At 42.8% G+C, this 21299-nt stretch overlaps 1 protein-coding gene across 3 annotated transcripts in view; it reads right to left on the minus strand.

Annotated features, from left to right (window-relative positions):
* LOC133380035 (TBC1 domain family member 24-like) overlaps nt 1-21299 on the minus strand; it is a 32161-nt gene that overhangs the window by 3243 nt on the left and 7619 nt on the right. The window contains exons 3-7 of one of the 3 annotated variants that reach the window (XR_009761345.1): nt 17960-18118; nt 12551-12614; nt 10964-11059; nt 9453-9717; nt 1322-1564 (exon numbers count right to left, since the gene is read on the minus strand). Coding sequence is in view for 2 of the 3 variants with exons in the window: in XM_061616497.1 (XP_061472481.1) it covers nt 1419-1564; nt 9453-9717; nt 10964-11059; nt 12551-12614; nt 17960-18118 (730 nt within the window). In the remaining variant the exon portion in view is untranslated. Of the gene's footprint in view, nt 1-659; nt 1565-9452; nt 9718-10963; nt 11060-12550; nt 12615-17959; nt 18119-21299 lie in introns of those variants that run through there. The other 2 variants (XM_061616497.1, XM_061616498.1) reach the window with 2 other exon arrangements.

Consider the following 21299-nt stretch of genomic DNA (forward strand, 5'->3'; position numbering starts at 1 on the left):
GAGTCTGCCTCTTTTGGGGTTTCGAGCTTGCTGGATTCAATGCCTTCTTTCACGTATAGAGCGACTCCGCCACCAATACGTCCTTCCCTGTCCTTCCGATATAGTTTATATCCAGGGATAACCGTATCCCACTGGTTTTCTCCATTCCACCAGGTCTCGGTTATGCTCACTATATCAATGCTCTTCTCTAAGACCAAGCACTCCAGTTCTCCCATCTTGGTTCGGAGGCTCCTAGCATTAGCGTACAGGCACTTGTAAGCAGTGTCTCTCTTCAAGTGTCTTTGGCACTTGTGGTTAGGCCTGTGGTAATTTTGCTCTTCTGAATTTATATCCTGTGCTCCTGCTCTCACAATGCCTACTTCTAGGCCTACCCCTTTTAAAATTTCATCATTTCTTTGGTTTTTATCCCAGGGGGGGAGGTTTATTCCGAACCGGACCTTTCTCAGCTCCTGTCGGGTTTCCCCCCTCAGTCAGTTTAAAAGCTGCTCTGCTACCTTTTTAATTTTAAGTGCCAGCAGTCTGGTTCCATTCTGGTTCAAGTGGAGCCCGTCCCTTTTGTACAGGCCCGGCTTGTCCCAAAATGTTCCCCAGTGCCTAACAAATCCGAACCCTTCCACCCGACACCATCGTCTCATCCACGCATTGAGACTGCGAAGCTGGTCCTGTCTGGCTGGTCCTGCGCGTGGAACTGGTAGCATTTCAGAGAAAGCCACCTTGGAGGTCCTGGCTTTCAGCATCCTACCTAGCAACCTAAATTTTGCTTCCAGGACCTCACGGCTGCATTTCCCCATGTCGTTGGTGCTAACGTGCACCACGACCACTGACTCCTTCCCAGCACTGTCTACCAAACTATCTAAACGACGGGCGATATCCGCAACCTTCGCACCAGGCAGGCAAAACACCTTGCGGTCTACACGCCCATCACACACCCCACTGTCTATGTTCCTAATGATCGAATCACCCACTACAAGGATCCCTCCACCCCCTGGAGATATATCCTCGGCACGAGAGGATAGCTGCTCATCCCCCAAGGAATGGGTCCCTTCTAAGGGATCGTTTCCCTCTTCCTCAGCTGGATGCTCCCCTTCCCCGAGACCATCGTTGTCTCGTTGGACTCCAACTCCCATCAGTCTGGTCAGCATGGCTAATAGTCAAGGATGGCAGGAGTTGTCCAGCAACATCTAAGAGCCACAGGTTCCCCATCCCTGTAGTAAATGATATCCTGTAACATCTATTTTTATTATCACTAGAAAGTCTTAAAATATTGTATTAATGGACAGTTCCCAAAATAAAAAGATCTGTTCCTGATGCTCAACATTACCAAATGTCATCTGATGTCTTTTATTTCTCTACCAGTTGTAATGCCCAGTGCTGTGAAGAGGAATCTCAGTCTGAAATATTGCATCTCATGGGCGTGATCAGGAGATCTGAAAGCCCCAGACTTCTAGAAGCTGCACCTGGAAGTTTTCTTGGCAGAGAGGTGGGTTGTCAAATGTTTCACAGTGTTCAGTTCTCCCATGATGTAGATTAGCATCAATATACAGAGCCTGACCTCCACCACCACCTGAGAAAAATGAACATAGATTGTTGAGGGCTCTTGCTCACTATGTTATCAAACACAACTCTAAATAGTACCCAGTATTGTATGATCTCTAACAGATTTAACTACTAGGAAGTTAAATCTTAAACAATTTGATTGGAGGTGAATGACATATGTAGGGCATAGAAAACAGATGTTTGTGTATATTGGCCCCAAATTTGTTATTTTGCAAAACTTGCTGCCATTTATCTTCTTTTCAAAATGAAGCACATGAACTGGTACAGTAGGGCCCCGCTTTTCGGCAGCGCGCTTTTCGATGTTCTGCTAATATGGTGGCTAAAATTAGAGTAATGTCCCACTCATACGGTGCTTGTTCCACTTTTATGGCGTTTTTGGGGCATCGGGTGCCATTTTATTGAAGGAGTTCCACTTTTTGGCGGGTTTTGCTTTTAGGCGGTGGTCTGGAACGTAACCTGCCGTATGAGTGGGGCCCTACTGTACTTTGTGAGAGAACCACCTGCCAAAGCATAGTAACACTTTTACTTAACACTTAACTTTTAAGACCCTATATGATGCTGGCCCAGTCTACCTAAAAGAACGCCTACAATAACACCAGGGGGGCCGTTTAACAAGATTGACCACGAAAGGCCTACTCGATATCCCACCAGTTAAAGCAGCTAGACTGGTGAGGACTAGGGCGAGAGCCTTTTCAGTTGTGGCCCCCACCTTTGGAATTCTTTACCAATTGACCTTCGCCAGGCCCCCTCTTTGATGTGCTTCTGCCGGGCCTTGAAGACCTGGCTCTTCAATCAGGCTGTCGAGGTGGGCTAAGTTTTATCAGGTTTGGCAGTTATTAGTTGTGATTTTAACCTTTCTGTATATGCTTTTATATTGAGTGTACTATATGTTTTCTTACTGTACGTCATCCAGAGTGGGGGGTCATCTTGCCAGATGGGCATCTAATAAATCTAATAAATAAATAAATAAATAAATAAAACACCTATTCAGATGGCTTCATCTAAATTTAACCGGTGAAAGACAGTGAAAGTATTAATCTTGCATTTACAGAGACTAAACCTGACCTAAATTTCAACACTGTTTGCAAAATGTTGCAAGAAGTTAAAAAAAAAAGCTTTTAAACTTGGAAGGTTTATGTCTATCATACACATATTTTCTGTGCTGATATGTAGCCTCCTAGTGGCTGTCTTCTCAGCAGCATAGTATTCTCAAGCTGCATGTGCTGCCAGATTGCTCACCTACAGCACAATATCACTGCAGTATATATAAGGACAAAGATCCCAGGGTAGATCAGTGCCTTATTTGGCATGCTCACAGCTTAGGTATATTGCTACATACAAGCAGTCAGGGTTCATTATATCATCACTAGTAGGCTGTCCAATTGATTTTCTTTCTGCTACCTTACATAGAGCTTTAGCTGATGTCATTGCAGGACTTCTTATCACTCATTTTCCTTATGAAAAACATTTCACTGATTTATGTCTGTACAAATGAGACCTGCAACAAAATGTTTCTGTGTATCCTCAATCCCTAAGAGGAATGTTGTTGTTAAGGGTTCTAGCCAGCCATGCCTTCCTCTAGGATACTAATAGCATTCTTCAATTAGAAGTACAAGTGTAGTTAGGCTACCCTTATAGTGCAGTTGCTGAACAACGTTGTTCCATACTCCTCTTACTCAACTCAACTGTTCCTCCCTATCAATAACAAACTTTATCAATGATTCACGTTGGTTAAACATGAAATATTGTATAGTTGTCATCAGCGCACTGAAGTAGACTGGTCAGTGTAAATGTACTGCCTTCAAGTCGATTTTGACTTACAGCGAACCTATGAATGGGGTTTTCAGTTTTGGAAGCAAAATCTGCAAGCATGGTGAAGCTGTGGAGTGGAATGGAAGAATAACTTTGATCAAGAAGCTCTGAATATTGGCTGAAGTAGGGCTGAATGTCTGTCCTGAGGGCAGAAACGTTTTTCTGTCCAGAGTGTGAGAAGCAGAAATGCTGACAAGCCCTTAGTTGAGCTAAGACTTTTTTTTTCATCTTTGTTTAATGCTATTTTTGCTTAACTCCAAGTTTTTCTAATATATTCATGCTTATTCTGAGGCCTTTGGATGTTTTTGGAGCCCAGTTTGCCTTTTGGCTTTCTCTTTTAGAGAAGAAGCTGCTCTTGACCAGTTTTTCTGAGCCAGCCTTTTTGGGCCTGGATATTTAACTCATGAACAGTTTTGAATAGATGCAGTTTTTATATATATTTTTTAAAACCTAAAAATATATTAATTTTTCTTTTACTTTCTGTTTATTCCTTTATAAGACTCAGACTTCTCCATTCTGATTTTAACCACTTCCCCTCTTTTTTTACCTGAACTTGTTTCCCATTTGGACCATGCTGGATCTTCTACACTGGAACATGGATATTCATCTGTCCCCCTGAGTTCACATAAGCCAGTTCCTTAGATTCATGCTTGGATTGATTGCCATAATTCACTAATAGGCAAAAAACCTTACGGTATAAGAACGTACCTATAGCCCACAGATATTTCTATCAAACTTTAAAAAGCAGGGAAATTGGGCAGCTATAGTGAATGCACCAGGGGAGCAGGACACCTAACCTCCTCTCTGAGATATTGGACTGCCCTACACATTTGTCAAAATCCAAACACCATTTGGGTTGGTCTTTCATGGTCCAATCCAACTTGCTGTGTAGCTTGGAAGAATTTGGTAACATGTGCCTCTGAGCCGTGAGTGGTGGCAACACCTGCCATCTCCAAAGATGGAGAATTATATTTTTGTATGTTTGTTGGTGGTGTTCTTACTTTGCTTCTTTCCTGTGTTACTAATGTTTCTACAGAGAATCTAATCTAGAAAATTTTATTTCTCTGTCTTAATAATGTTGCTTCCTCCCTGCTAAAACAAGTTCAGCACAGCACATGTCTTCTTTCTATTATTTGGGCTGATTGCAGGTATTGCCACCACTCACCATATGCTCAGAGGCACATGTTACCAAATTCTTGCAAGCTACACAGGAAGTGGATTGGACTGTAAAAGACCAATCCAAATGGTGTTTAACCATCATCATCAATCTTTATTTACAGTCAATTGACCACAAATATAAAACATAATGCTGGGAGTTATAAAACAAGATTACTTAGTAACACATGGTACAATGAGCAACAAACTGAATTATATAAACAACTCAAGTTATTTAATTACCATTGACAATCATACAGGGTCCAGTTCGGATGGCCAAGTTTAAGAATTTTGCCACTTGCTCAGTAATTGCCTTATCTGAACCCTCAAGTAAAACAGTCAAAAGGGACTCAACAGAACGGCCTGGGAAAGACTGCATAATAGGTTATACTGTATTAGGTCTTTTCTGGTTGTAATAGCTACAATTAAACAGGACATGTGAAAGAGACTCCACTTCGTCATTATCACAGGGGCAACATCTGTTTTTTCTTGGAGTTTTTTTATATCTGCCATCCAAAAGTTTAGAGCGTAGGACATTAAATTGAGCCAAAGAGAATGCCCTCCTATACTTGGGAATAAACAACCAGCTTAGGTAGGGCATCCTGTCTTTGCGAAGAAAACCTGATAGACCCAGTGACTGGGGAGAACAATGACCCTGTGCGGCTGCAGAGAGCTCTTGGTTATCAATATCCACTAGCCTCTGTTTGACAATCCCTTTGGCGCTTTCAGAATCCATAGAAAGCAGATTAAAAGGAGGGAGGGCTACTGAAGTAACTTTTTTCACCACTATCTTTGACCAAGATGACCCCGCATAATCTGTCATTGCCTGAGATGTAAGGGAGCTGTGAGTAAGCACCAGATAGCAGCAAAGCCAGAGATGAATAGCCTAAGTCCAGGCTAAGCATTTTAGGGAATTGAGGCCAGCCTCTAGATTACAGGTAGCTCCAGAGACACATCTTGGGACACCAAAGATGGACCTAAGAAAAAAGGATTGAATTCCTTTGAGTGAACCCTTGAAATATGGAAACCAAATTGGTGCCCCAAAAAGAATCAGAGGGACTATTTTAGTTTTTAAAACACAGATGGACGCTGCATTTTGACAAATTTGTAGGGCAGTTCAAAATCTCAGAGAGGAGATCAGGTCTTCTGCTTCCCTGGTGCATTCACTATAGCTGCCCAATTTCCCTGCTTTTTAAAGTTTGATAGAAATATCTGTGGGCTATAGGTACGTTCTTAAACCACAAGGTTTTTTGCCTGTTAGTGAGTTTCCCTGCTTTTTAATCCGGGAGGTAAGAAATGGGATCCTGTCCAAGTTTGCTGAGAATGGACTGATCATTTGCATGCTTATTGAGTTCAGTGGGATTTACTCCCCTGCAATCATGCTTAGGATAGGTGAAACTGACCACGGGATGGGGCGGAGGAGGAGGAGGAGGAGGAGGGAGGGGAGGAAGGGCAGAGGAGAGGAGGGGGAGGGGAGCAGGCAGGAGAGGGAGGGGAGGAGAAGGACAGGTTTGATCATTTGCATGTTTATTGAGTTCAGTGGGATTTACTCCCATGCAATCATGCTTAGGATAAGTAAAACTGACTGGGAGGGAGGGCTGGAGTAGGCTGGGGAGGAGGAAGGAAGAGGAGAGGGGAAGGAGGGGAAAGGCAGGTCTGATCATTTTCATGTTTGCTGAGTTCAATGGGATTTACTCCTGTGCAATCATGCTTAAGATAGGTAAAACTGACCATGGAGAGGAGGAAGGGGAGGGGAGGAGGGGGAAGGGGAAGAAGGGGATTGGAAGGGGATGGGGATGGGTAGGGAGGGGCAAAGGAAGGGGAAAGAGGGAGGGGATAGGAGGGAGGAGAAGGGAGGGTGGTTTGATTATTTGCATACTTTTTAAGTTCAGTGGGATTTATTTCTGTGCAATCAAGTTTGAAAATGGAAATGGACTGCCTTCAAGTCAATCCCGACTTATGGCGACCCTATGAATAGGGTTTTCATGGTAAACGGTATTCAGAGGTGGTTTACCATTGCCTTCCTCTGAGGCTAAGAGGTAGTGACTGGCCCAAGGTCACCCAGTGAGCTTTATGGCTGTGTGGGGATTCAAACCCTGGTCTCCCAGGTCGTAGTCCAGCACTGACCTGAGGGAGGGGCAGGGAGGGGAGGAGGAGGGGATGACATTGGGTGGGTGGGTGCTGGGCAGAGGGGAAGCCCCTTACCTTCCAAAAGGAAAACGTGAACAGTATCATTGCTTTTCAGCGTTTCCCCCACCTTTTTATTCTATAGCAGGCAGATGTAGCCTCCCGCCCAAATTTAAACCAAAGCTGTCTCTGGCCACATCCACACTAGGCCTTTATTTCACTTTGGAGAATCATGGCTTCTCTCAAAGAATCCTGGGAAGTGTAGTTAGTGAAGGATTCTGAGAGTTGCTAGGAGACGCCCTGTTCCCCTCACAGACCTTCAATCAGAGTGGCTGACTGTTAAACCAATGGCAAAACAAAAGTGTGAAGCATTCACTGGAGAGAGAAAAGTAAGAGGTCAAAAAACCAGAATGCTCAAGGGATGAAACTTTATTCTGTGCACCAAGGCACTATAGTAAAAAAATTCCTTTATAAAAAAAGTTCCTTTTGGAAATGCAAGAGCCCAATGCGTTTCAGCTTGTGGATTCAAGCCTTCATCAGGGGAGAAATTCACTCTTCAACAACATATAGAGACCAACTTTCATGCTAACAGCTATAAGGAAAACAACAGTGAAAGTTGGTCTCTATATGTTGTTGAAGAGTGAATTTCTCCCCTGATGAAGGCTTGAATCCACAAGCTGAAACGCGTTGGGCTCTTGCATTTCCAAAAGGAACTTTTTTTATAAAGGAATTTTTTTACTATAGTGCCTTGGTGCACAGAATAAAGTTTCATCCCTTGAGCATTCTGGTTTTTTGACCTCTTACTTTTCTCTGACTGTTAAACCAGTCTGGCCAGTGGAGCTCTGTCAGTGGAATCATTGGCGATCACTCGTGGCCAAGTAAGATTGTCTTCCAAGATAAGGTCTTTAACAGTGAGTCTGTAAGTGACTTGGAAGACGCCTGTGTGTGAATTTGTTTTATGTGGGGAGATTGGCCCACGACAATCAACACACAATCTTGACAGGAAAAGGCTTTGATCCAATGGCATGGATAACATGATGATTGGAAGTCTTTTATCTCATGCAGCCTTCATCCGCCTTCACAGGCATTATAACGTACACATTGTTATCCTCCGCCTGTTCTGCCATTGAGGACTTTCTTGGATCGTTCTTTGTCTGGTTCCTCTCCCTTGACCTTACCACCATGGGTGACCCTGCTGGGAGTACATGACTCCCGATGGCATCGCTCACAGGGTTCATTGGAACACGCAAGCCCACTCACCACTACAAGGTGATGATCCAGCGAGGGGAATAGGAGTCTCCTCTCAGCACCCTTCACAAACTACACTTCCTAGGATTCATTGCGGGAAGCCATGACTGTCTCAAGTGAAATCAAAGTCTGGTGTGGGTGCGGCCCCCTGATTAGCCAAGCCAAGCAGCTGTGAGTCTGGCTTTTAGAACACTGACAGTTGGTTCTTACTGAGATGCCTGACACTATCATTGGGTTCAAGCCAAACTTTCATAAATTAAAAATCGACCAGACATTTTTTAAACTTTTAAACTGCAGAAGATGAAGGTCAGATTATGGGGCAAGGTCTGTAAAAGGATTACAGGTACTCTGTGAACATGACTGATTTTTAATGAATTTCAACAGATTATGAGAACTCTGACAGAAAAGTCCAAAAAGGCTTTGGGTTTTTTTCTCTCTTTTTAGACTTTGAACTCTCTGTTCTCTCTTACTGTTTTGTGTATCGCCATGAAAATTTACAGGGTTGTTAAGCAAGCGTTTCTGAGTTCAGGACTATACGTTTTGTAAGGTTTTGTTTTGAAATGAGCTTATGGGAAGTATCAGAATGGCATGGGGGGTATTTTCAATTTAACATTGCGGAATGTGAAAAATCCACACTGGCTATAGTATACAGCCTATCTCGTGGCTGTATAATTCTCCCTCCTTAACCTTTAGGGTGAACTGCTATAAAGAAGGGAATTTAATAAGCCTTTAACTAGACTGGATTGGTGGAAGTTTTAGGAGGATGCAGTTGAGGACTTAGGACAATATATACATGCTTTACTGGCAGCTGTTTGGTTATTCTTATATTTCAGTTACTGCTGAGTTTGTGTATTTTTATCTCTTCTGTACTTCCTTAAAAATAAATCTTTCCAGTTTATTTTATTTTTAGTCCGACTCTGGTCTCTTTCTGATCACCACCACTAGCTTACTGGAACAACTTCAGTGGAGCAAACTTTTAAGAACCTATTTTCACCACAGAAATCCTTTTTATCTTATTTCTTATGCACTGTGAAGGGATCTGGGTTCAGGGCAGGCATGGCCGCAATTCACAGGGAAATAAAGGAAGGCAAGTCTGGTAAAGCCTGAGAGGAGATTTCTTGCATCCTGTGGTGGCTGAGGTCAGTGAGAGCAACTGTAAGTTCACTTATGTCAAAACTGGGGGGAAAGCTGAGTTTAGCTGAATCTGGGGTGCCAGCAGGGATGGCCCAAAACATTTTGCTGCCTGAGGCAAAGGACAAGATGGTGCACCCCCAATCCATATACAAAAGTCAATCAGACTGGCAGCTGAATCTTACTTCAGCCCTAGAGATGGGAGAGCATCTTCCACAGCACCTGAGGGCAACGGGCTTGCTGGGGGGGGCATCACTCAGCTCTGCCCCTCCTACACCTTGCCACTGCTGCCTCCCCTCCCTACCAACTTCTGCTGTTTGAGCCAGCTGCCTCACTCTGCCTAATGGTAGGGCTGATCCTGGGTGCCAGAAATGTTTGTGTCACAGTGACCTCTATGACAGCTATAGTAGTAGCATAATTACCTATGATGATTCCTTCCTGAGTTCCAGATATGAACATGGAGGCTGTTTTGGAAGGCAACTTGAAGTGTCGAACTGCCAAGAATGGAGAGAGGCGGTATTTAATCATGTCTAACTTTGGCACAGTGAGGTGGTTTGAGCTACTTGTTGAGTGACCCTCTGAAGAAAAGGGAGATGGAGAGCGCTGGCGTGGTGACCGAGACAGAGCTTTAGCTTGTTCTGGCTTCTTGATGAATACCCACTCATATCGCTCAATTTCAGGATGCACCTTTCAAAGAAAGATGACACAAGTCAAGTATATTCTAACGGTGTCCATTCTTGATGCTCTGCTAGGGCAATATATGAATAGGAGGCATATAGAATCATATGCCTCATATAGATTCATACCATTGGTCCATCTAGCTCAGTACTGTCTGCACTGACTGGCAGTGGGTCTCCAGGATTTCAGGCAGGGGTCTCTCCAAGGAGATGCCGAGGATTAAACCTGGGACCTTCTACATGCAAAGCAGGTGCACTACCATTGAGCTATGGCCTTTCCCCTATGAGATGACTTCTTACCGGAACTGATTCTGACAGAGCTCCTGGTGACCTTGATATGAACACATAGCACATAGAATGTTAGACTTGGAGCGGGTACCTTGGTGGTCATCTAGGCCAACTCCCTGCTCAGTGCAGAAATCTTGCATATCCAGATAGCCATCCAGCCTCGGCTTAAATACCTCCAGTGAAGGGGTTTTCATAACACACAGTTTCCCAAAGGATGCAGCAGAATTGATTGGTTTGCTGCTCAGGACAGTTGGCTTAGCAACTTATATTCATGCAGGAAGCTCAAAGTGTTCATATACCAAGCAACACCTTCAGAACAAGGTGGCAGTCTGGTTCAATTTGATGATGATTCTTATTAACACGAGGCAACTATGTAAAAGTAACCAGTGTGGTCTTCTCTTAGTACAATTGGTGGAGGAGATGGTGCTGGTGATATGGTGCCTAGATGTAAAGGAGAATGGGGTTCCTGCACCTTTCCATAGCTGCATAGAAGAGTGAATTTCAGAAGTGTAGCTTATATGGCAAGCTATACCTGCTGCTGAATATTCTTCTTCAGCACAACTACTAATGCAACAGGAATTCTGCCCGCTATTGCAGCTGGCCACCCTACCTGGTATAGTGGTGTTAAGGCACACCTCTATATTTCAGGATAGACCGAACCTTTTCAAGACCTAAGACTTACCTTTAGCCTCAAAATGCATTTTGAGGCCCACATCTTAGGATTGTTTTCAGCTAAATCCTACTCAGAGTAGGCCCACTGAAATAAATGAACCTAAGTTAGTCATGTCTGTGAATTTCGTTTAGTAGGACTAGCACTGAATGCCACCCTCAATTTTTACTGCATATTTCTGTGGTGAGGGTGTTGCTGGTGGACCTAGTTTAGGGTATTCTGGGATCCAGGAATGGCAAGACTGTCACCCACTGGTTAAAAACCAAATCTCCATTATGAAAGTGAATTGTGGACTCACTGTGAAAACAAAGCATTCTCCTGTTCCAAAGAAACTTGATGCTCCCCCACTTTTTTTTCTTTCACTCCAGTCGGAGGACAGGAATGCTCCACATACCTGTATGGGGGAAGAGATGAGAAGTGAGAAACTCTTTATCGTTTATGATTAGTAGATATCAGAAAGAGCTAAGGAGCCAAGGGAATATTTTATCACAGAAGATGGGTAAGTTCATCCTCCCTTTAAACGCTTTAATTTGAGCAGCACAGCCATAACTGGAAAATGGATATATACCAAAAGAGATACTGCCACAAAATATGGTATTATCACAGACTTTTAACCATTTTATGATAGCATCATAGGCACATAAACTGGAGCAAATCATTCAGATTGGGACTTTTGATAGAGTTTAAGAACTGCAGTTTATGGTCTCTCTCTGTTAATTAATTAAATTTTAAATGTGCCCTGCCTTTCAATTATGTGCATTTCTAGGGTGACTAACAAAGTAAGGAAACATAAATTATACACAACAATTTAAACTTTTTTTTTTTAGGGTGACTGCTACACAGCATAAAACCAACCTTAAAATGTTTAAAACTTTAAAGAGCACAAAAAAACAACACAGGAGTTTAAATGAAGAATGAAAAAGGTATTTATTAGTACTAAAAAGATGCAAGTAAAACATCAGGCAAGGCTCCTTGGGGAGAGCATTCTAGAGGCAAAGCACCATAACGGAAAAGGCCTCTCCTGAGTCACCACCAGTTACTCAGACAGAGGGAGGCCTCCACAAATTCCTAAAAAGTGCCTGGGCTGGTTGATGTGGAAATGGGTGTTCCTTCTGGTCAGATACCTAGCCATAAAGGTAAGCATCACCACTAAAAGGTTAATGTCCCTTTACTATAATTAAAAGCAAGTCTGCATCATTTCACATGTTACATTTTAAAGTGTACCCTTAAGATTGTGAGCGGAAAGAAATTCCAGTATGAGTGGAAGAAAATGCACTATCATACAGGCATTGGCTGCAGCTCCCTGTTCAGTATGTGAACAGGGTGGAACAGAACTTGAGTTAGGGTCCTTTTTGTTGCTCAGGAGTGAAACAGATACGCAGTTGGCATGCAACTGAAGTCTAAAGAAGTGTTGTTATGAATAAATTCACTTGTTCATTTGTGATGACAAAATTTGCCCAGTGCCCAGTATCACTGTCTTGGAGAGTGACTCAAGGGAAGTCCCAAAGGACAGTACTGTATGGAAGCATCTCTATCACAGGGGAAAAAAATCACTCTATACTTTCCTATATCCTCCCTCCCCCCAGTCTTTATAGTCTTACTAACCATTCTAATCCAGATCTCTATTTCCCTCCACCATCCCCATTCTTCCAAAAATATTTCTGATTTGGAAAGCACTAGCACACAGACATCAGAGTTAATTGCATATATAAATAAATGCCAGTTTGTGTTGGCTTTTCAGTGAGCACCCTTTAGCACAGAATTTCAGAGCTTGTTGCCAGTCCAGAATATTCTGCATATAGTGTCTTATTTTTGCATTTCCATCCTAGCCCCAGAGAAGAAAGGCCCCACTCACAGTTCTTTGGGATGCTCAAAAGACACTTACTTCCCCCAGTGTAGTTTTTAACAGAAATACTGTTGGTTCATAGCCTTCACAGCAGGAATAAAACCTGCAAGAAACAAAAAGGAGGAGCTGAGCCTGGTGCTAATGTCAGGGAAAGCAATTCCATCATAGCACTGAGGTGGGAGTGGAATGGACTGTGACCTGTCAACACAGCACATTCTGTTTTAGTGCATTATTAGGAAGCCTGGGGCAAGGAAAGCAGAGAGATGCAAGCAAAACAGGCCTGCCACATAATATGAAAGGCCCTTGATCATGCAGATCTCCTGCATGCTTTCCACATTAAGAGCAAAAAAGAGCCCTGCTGGATCAGAGCAAAGACCCATCTAGTCCGGGATCCTGTTCTCAGAGTGACCAACCAGATGCCTAAGGGAAGCCAGCCAGCAGGACTTGAAGAGTACAACAGCACTTTCCTCACTTGCAATCCCCAGCAAGCATACTGCCTCCATCCCTGGAGGCAGAGCATAGCCATCATGGTTAGTAGCTACTGATAGCCTTAACCTCTATGTATTTGTCTAATCTTTTAAAACCATCCAAGTTGCTGGCCATCGCTACATCTTGTGGGAGTAAATTCAACAGATTAATTAAGCTCCATAGTTTAACTATTGTCTCGTGTCCATGTAATACTACTACTAACACATGCTAGAGATATCCCCATTCATCTAAACTTTGGATCTTCTGATCCAAATGAATGTGCTCAGACAAATCACTATACCATTGTCTTCAGGCTATTCAGGAATTTTTCAGAATACCACTGTTTGGCTGCAAGCACACTAGTTGGCTAGAGCAAAGAGTTTCCATTGGCCACACCTGGAGGAGCAACTGGTTGATCTGCCGATGAATTGCAAAATCTATTTGAAGTGAATTGAAAATGCACTGCCAATCTGATCTGATCAGGTTTTACAGTAAAAAGGGAGCGGTTTGACCAGTATTGTGTGCCCTGTTTTCAGAAAAGAGAGGTGGAGATGCACTGGAACCAGCAGAACTGTGAGTGTGTCTCTACCCTTTGAGTCAGGATAGGACTACTAAGACACACCAGCAGAAGCTATTTCTCGTGTGTGTAGACCAGAGGTGGGAGAACCTGTGGGCCATCAATGTTGTTGGACTACAACTCCCATAATCCCTGACCATTGGTCATGCTGGTTAGGGCTGATGGGAGTTGGAGTCCAACAAATATATGGAGGACCACAGGCCCCACTGGCGTAGTCCAAGGAGCAGATTGTGCTTCTTTTGTACTGCTACAATGACCCTTTCGCAATTCTCATAGCCACATCACTCTGAATTTGTAATGTCCCTTCTCCTTTCTTTATGAGTAGTTTTGGATGGTGTTATATTTTCCACCTAAATGTCCATCACTACACTATGATTGACTGTCTCTCCTTGGGATAGACCTCATGATGCTTTACATCTTGCTGCCTGGGTTTGGGTGAAGATTTTCTGGATCAAGTCCACTGCTGTTGAAAGAAGGAGAAAAGCAGGATTATCTTCCAATTGCAGTATTAACATTGTAAGGCCTCTGCAAAACTCAGAACTTCATCTCTTTGGAGTTTACTTGCATCACAGAGAAATCTGTCAGAGCATCTCTTTCTTTGAGATGACTACTTAAAATACTGGGTGGAACAGTATCCTGCAGTGATTGTCAACAGTCACGCCACGCATACTAGTGCTATGTTAAGCAGGCTGCCTTTGCAAACTCATAAAGAAGAGATGGCAAAAACACTCCTTTGGTCATCCCCAGTATTGTTTAGAGTTGTGTAATAACTGAGATGGACTGCCTTCAAGTCAATCCCAATTTATGGCTACCCCATGAATAGGGTTTTCATGGTAAGAGGTATTCAGAGGGGGTTTACCATTGTCTTCCTCTGAGGCTAGTTCTCCCCAGCTGGCTAGGGCCTGCTCAGCTTGCCTCAGCTGCACAAGCCAGCCCCTTCCTTATCTGCAACTGCCAGCTGGGGGGCAACTGGCCTCCTTGGGACTATGCAGCTTGCCCACTGCTGCACAGGTGGCAGGGCACGTAAACCCTGAGCCACTCATTGTGGTGGTGATCTTTAGCTGGCCCTTTACACCCAGGAGACATGAGTGGGGATTTGAACTCACAGTCACTGGATTTCCAGCCAGGCTCTCCTCCCCACTGTGAAAGCAGGCAAGTTATGGGGATTTGGAAGCCATAATTTTTGCTTAGTGAAGCAGGCAATTGCTCAGATAAAACCTTAAACACAACATAATCTCAGTGGCACACACAGGATCTTGACATAGATTCCCACACCTGAAGTCAGACAACTTAATTATTATTGTGAAAGTGTATTTGTTTGGATGCGAGCGTGTCTTAAGTCTTTGATTTGCCCCAGGCTGCAGCAATGCAGGTCTCTGGTCAGATTCTACTATACATCTTCTGAGAGGGCTAGGGGAGTTTTCACACTTCTGCTACCAAGTAGACCCTCAGGGTTATTTCCTAACATGATTTGTTGTTGCTCTCTGCACCCCAGTGTGCGTGGCTGGACCTTAATATTTGCCTTCTTTCATTTTGGAAAAGCAGTTAGGAAAGTAGATAGAAAATTGCTGGAGGCACATCTCTTTGTAATGACAAAATGACTAGGTTCTAGTGCGAGATGCAAAAACTGTAGAACAGGTACTGGGAACTTTCCAAAGTGATCGTCACATATTCATGTTTGACCCTTTTGACATTACAAGCTTGGAAAAGTTACTTTTTTGATCTACAACTCCCATCAGCCCAATCCAGTGGCCATGCTGGCTGGGGCTGATGGGAGTTGTAGTTTAAAAAAGTAACTTTTCCAAGCTCTAACCAGAACACATCCCTTCAGCCAGATCCACATACACATTTTCAAAGCATAGCTGGGAAAATACAACACTGGCAGCAGTATCCAAAGACCTGTGGAGCAAATTTAAGCAATTTTCCCCCTCATTAATTTGTCTGTTGTATTGAAATCATAACATAATATCATGTGGCTTTTTTGCCTTTTGCCTTTTCTGGGTTTCTGCAAGTAGCAGTGTAAATGATATGGCTCAGAAGTATAGGAACATGCCCTTTCCATCATCCTGCAGCAGAGGAAGAGATGGGAAACAAGGCCTTTCCATTGACCCTGCAGAGAGATCAGCTCCATTTTGCTCCTCTCCTTGCACTGTTTCCATCCCAAATGATCCTTATAAAAGCTTTAAAAACTGCTTCTGGAGCTTGCATGTTTTCTACTTCCTTCCTCGTCCATTTTTCCTTTTGTGCCATTTTTTTAGATTGTAAGCCTGAGGGCAGGCACTGTTACTGATCTCACGAAAGCAGCTCTGGGAAGCTTTTTGGCTGAAGAGAGAGGTAGAAATATTTTAAAAAAACAAAAAACATTAGCCTTATGGCAATTCCTTTGCAAAAGGATCCTTGGGGCTCATTCTCAAACTACTGAAATCCTTCTTAAGCCTAGATAAATGTCCAGAAGAATAAGCAACAGCTGAAATTCTGCTGGTTGAAAATCTCATTGTCACAGGTCTCCAAAATCAGCCCACAACCTCTAAGACCGAGAAACCTCTGATCTCTTCCAACATCATATTTGCAGGCTTGCAGCTGCCAAACTGGCTGAAACCACCAAAGACCCTGGTCCTGCACGTTCACCATTGCTCTGGGCACATCTTTGGCTATATATCTGTTGAGTAGTAGAAGGAAGGAATGAGACCATGATGCCCTTTTATTGCATCAATAACAGCAACAGCATCAGGAAATATTGGCACCTTCTAGATGATATTCCAGAATGTAGGAAACAATCTGTATTTTCATTTAAACTGACAAAGAATTTGAAGGATTGGCGACTTGTACACAGTAATACAAGCCTTCCTTCTGGTCCTCAACAGTTAGTCCTAAGCTGTGCTTCTGCACCTATAGGGCACCAACCATGTGGTCATTTTACTTTCATTTTACTTTCTGTAAATACACCCACAGGTGCCTGTCTTTCCTAAATCCTGTTGACAACAGAGTTTGCCATTTTTCCACAGGTAGTAGTGCCTGGGTTGTGTACACAATTGAGTGCCCTTGTAAAAAACTTTACAAGGACAACCAAAAAGACCATTCTTCTTCTTGGCATTTAACTTTTTAATTCTATAAGGAATTATCTCTAAACCTTTCTAAAGTAAATGAGTTTTTCTTTTAAAACTGTCACCACTTTGGTTGTCTCTTCCAAAAGTTTTGTTTTACAATGAAGTGTGTTGTTTTGTGAGCATTTTTGAACCTAGCTTGCAATATACTAGCTTGCTAGCTTAATTATTTATATTTATTTTACTCTGATGTTGTACTCATTTACTTTTACATATTACCCTTGACAAAGGGTAATCACCCGAAACGTGTTGGGCCATAATAAATTGTCTTTATTACCTCATCAACCCTGCATTTTGTTTATTAGCTTGGCACCTCACCTCAAGGGCTCCCCTTTCCTTGACCTGCATCTCTTTGTGCCCCCCCCTCTCATATGCTCACAATATGAGTAATTAGCAAGCCATCCTGGTGGTATGTTTCCACAGCAGCTTGGCAATGCTATCAGTTGAGCACTATGGAGCACACGTTTGGAAACATGGGAATTGTCCTAGGCAGGCAGGCCCTCCCACACCAAAAGTGTGAAGTGGGTTGTACAGCTTCTATGCAGCCCACAATGGTCTACATCAGTCTGATGGGCAGACAGAGGACAAGCAGCAAGCATAGACCCATTCCCACATCTGCAGACTCTGTGCATCACATGCACTCTGTAAGGACATCTTATCTCCAAAATTAAGAATCCTAAAGCATGCCATAAAACCCATAAGCGATCTGTAGAGATAATATGCTGTTGAGCACACTTACAGTATGCCCTGTCTGCCATGCTTTCTTGGGCATCCCTCATGACTACTAGCCACTTTCAGTATAGGAGGGAGTTAAATGCAGCCTAACAGCACTCTCCCCACTTGTGATTCCCAGCAACTGGTATTCAGTGGCAGATTGCTTCCAACAGTGAAGTTATAGCCACTGTGGCTAGCAGTCATTGGTAGCCTTATCCTCCATGAATTTGTCTAATCTTCTTTTAAAGCCATGCACATCAGTGATCATTGCTTCATCTTGTGACAGAGAATGCCATAGTTTAACTAGACACCAAATGAAGAAGTATTTCCTTTTATCTGTCCGGAATCTTCCAACATTTGGCTTTATTGAATGGCCCAAGGTTCTAATATTACGAGATATTGAGAAAAAGTTATCTTTGTCAATTTTCTCCTCACCATGCATAATTTCATATAACTCAATTATCTTCCCCCTTACTCACCTTTTTCTAAACAAAAAAGCCCCAAATGTTATAATATTTCAGTTCATTTTCTTTATTCTGATGAGATTCTGATGGTTTGAGACTGATTTTGCAGATGCCACCTTACCTTTGCAAGCTGTAGCCATCTTCAGAAGTTGAGAATAAGAGGAGAGGTGAGAACAAAGAAAACCGTTCAGGGATCCAGGACCACACAATGCGCATTTCCTGAGCAGTGACAATGGTGGAAGTGAAATTATGTGCGTTCACAGTGAGGTGGAATGGTTGCCTGTGCAACAGAGGAAAGAATAATCAGTCCAGTACTGTAAGCGGCTCCATGGATCCTGATCTTTAGAGCAGATAAGGACTTTCTTGCAAACATACAACTAGCTGAACACACAGCCAGCTCTTGATGTCTTATGTCCAATGCTAGTAGGCATAAGAGATTATTGTGTTAGTTCCACAAAATGAGATCCAATTTAGCTACGGTGAAACCCTTTTCTTTTGTAGGAGAGAATGAAAGCAACAACCTGCATTGTGGTATAGATTCATTTATCTATAAAAGCTAATCCAAAAATATAACTTTACCACTGTCATAGTCATGGACCTATGCGTTTTCTAAACTTCTTTGTCACTGGGGCAATCCTGACCCCTTTTGCACTTTTATACTAAATTATAACTAAAGATGGAACAATGTGATGAATATCAGTACAAGATTAACCTATTATTATTACTCCAGTTCAGATCAATATGGTATCTACTTTTTTTTTTTTATAAAAGTGACAGAAAAGTCCTAAAGTGGGGGCAATCTCCTCAGACTTGTTTATGTTTGATAATGACACACAAAAACTGCCTTACACCAAACCAGACGATTAGTCCATCCGGCTAAATATTGTCTATGCTGACTTGCAGAGGAATTCAAACGGAGGCTGTTTCGTAGCTCTTCCTGGAGATGCCAGGGACTGAACTGGGACCTTTTGCATGCAAAGCATGTGCTGTACCACTGAGTTATGGCCCTTCCCCTGACATGAGATGCCAGTCATTTAATGTGTAGCTTTCCTCATTTTGATAAGCAAGTGAGCTGATGCTACACCAAACCAGACAGGGCTATAGCCAGCCTCCATTGCTAGATGGGGCAGCCACATTTCTGGGTAGGGCTTCAAATAAATTAACAGAAAATTGTTGATCTGTTCAGAACCAGCATAAACTTTTATAATGCTTCGCTAGTTTTCCAAACCCAAGAAAGTGCCTTGGATCCTAAGATAAGTTAACTTAAGGAAGCTCATGGAGGGAGAGTTTCCTGTCCCCTCTTCCCTCTGAAGCTACCTATGGCCTCGGGTGACCCTCCTGAACCATGTGGGATGGAACAATGGGGGGCTTATGGGGGCAGGGAGAACAATTGTTCAAGTTCTTAAAACAAATTTTATCCTTAAGTGGAGGCAGTTGTGCAACAAATTTTAAAAGCCAATTCCTCCCTCCCCCCCAAAAAATTAAGTGGGTCAAAGCTGTATTTTAGATGGAACAATGCACCCCCTGGCCCCACCCTGGCAGTGGTTACAGAACTGAAATGAGACTGAGTAATTTTTATAGGTCACACATGCCTTCTTGAATGAACAGATTCCAGAATCTGATACCGATGAGCTGATATTAAGCATTGAGGCCCATCCTTTAAATTGAACTTGCTACAGAATCGTATGTCGACATACACTTATCCGGAAGGCATGCATGCGTGTGATGTGGTGGGACACATACATTCAGACACACACTATACCCCCCTCAAGTGGGGACCAACCTGAAGACAGCAAGAAGATTCTGTTATGTAGCTCTGTATATTCCTGTAGAATAATAGCAGTCGAATCAGGAAATAGGGAAGAGCCTTGAAAGTTCAACCTCAACAGGAGAAACCTATGCATATTCCATTCCACACATTTTTGTAGCTCAGCCTTGGCAATGATAACACATTTTTGGAACATGGTAGCCAACACGGTGCCCACCAGATGTTGTGGACTACAGCTCCCATCAGCCTCAACCTGGCCAATAATCAGTGATGATGAGAATTGCAGTCTAAAAGTACCACATTGGCTACCCCTGCTCCAAGGTAGACTCCAGTGAACCTCGGCTCAAATTAAGCCCTGTTTGATCACACTTGCATTATCCTGGTTCAAAGCCTTCCCAGTGAGGCTCGAAGCACATATAATGGTGGGAGATGTGTGTACACGCACGCATGCGCACACACACACACACACACACACACACATACACATATAAAACATCTGAGTCTGCCTGATTTAAAGAGCAAAAGAGATGCACTGATTGGGGTGGATGGGTAGCTGAACCCTGCTACTTCCAGTAGCTTACCTCCCCACAGTCTGTCACCTTGGGCTCTTTTTCCATTCCACCAGGAGCAAAAGTAGTTCTGGCAATTGACCACAGAAATGTGAGCCTTTGGAGGAGTCAGTTCCCCTCACCTCTTTTGCTCTTTAGGTCCCAACCATCATTTTATACCAGATTGTTTAAACCCAGGTGCACCCCAGACACTCTTGCTGCTATCACATGTAGCTTGAGCAGAAACACATCTCTAGGAGCCATGCATGAGCTGTTGTCCTGTTAATTTCATTTTGGGTTGAGACCTAATTCACACTTTCTGAAACAATTAATCAACTGAAACATAGTCATGCTTTAGAATGTGCACATCTCCAAATTTTGCAGTGCAGTCCAGCCACCTAGAGTGTACAAAAATGCCTATACTGGGGTAAACTGTGCATAAAAATGTATATATTAGTGAAAGTAAAATACAAAAATGCATTATAATGGGTGAAATTGCTTTGCAAAAATGTGCATGTTAAGCAAAATGCATAAAAACGTGTATATTAGGAGAAATTTGCACTAAAATACTGATGAATTTTCATGTGGACTTTTTCTTTAAGAAGTTTCAAGCTAATGTGAAAATGTGGAGAACTGAATTTAAGCTGGGAAAAATGAGAAACCAAAATTGACAGATTTGTCCATCCCTAGGTATAAATGGCAGCTGTGAGAGAACTGGAAAAGATCCTCAAATGCAAAGATGTATCACTGAACACCAAAGTCAGGATCATTCAGACCATGGTATTTCCAATCTCTATGTATGGATGTGAAAGTTGGACAGTGAAAAAGGTGGATAAGAGAAAAAAAACTCATTTGAAATGTGGTGTTGGAGGAGAGCTTTGTGCATACCATGGACTGCGAAAAAGACAAATAATTGGGTGTTTGAACAAATTAAAGCAGAACTGTCACTTGAAGCTAAAATGTTGAAACTAAGGTTATCATACTTTGGACACATCATGAGAAGACATGATTCACTAGAAAAGACAATAATGCTGGGAAAAACAGAAGGGAGTAGAAAAAGAGGAAGGCCAAACAAGAGATGGATTGATTCCATAAAGGAAGCCACAGACCTGAACTTACAAGATCTGAACACAGTGGTTCATGAC

This window comes from Rhineura floridana, chromosome 3 (assembly GCF_030035675.1).
Source record: "Rhineura floridana isolate rRhiFlo1 chromosome 3, rRhiFlo1.hap2, whole genome shotgun sequence".
Classification (NCBI taxonomy): Eukaryota; Metazoa; Chordata; class Lepidosauria; order Squamata; family Rhineuridae; genus Rhineura; species Rhineura floridana.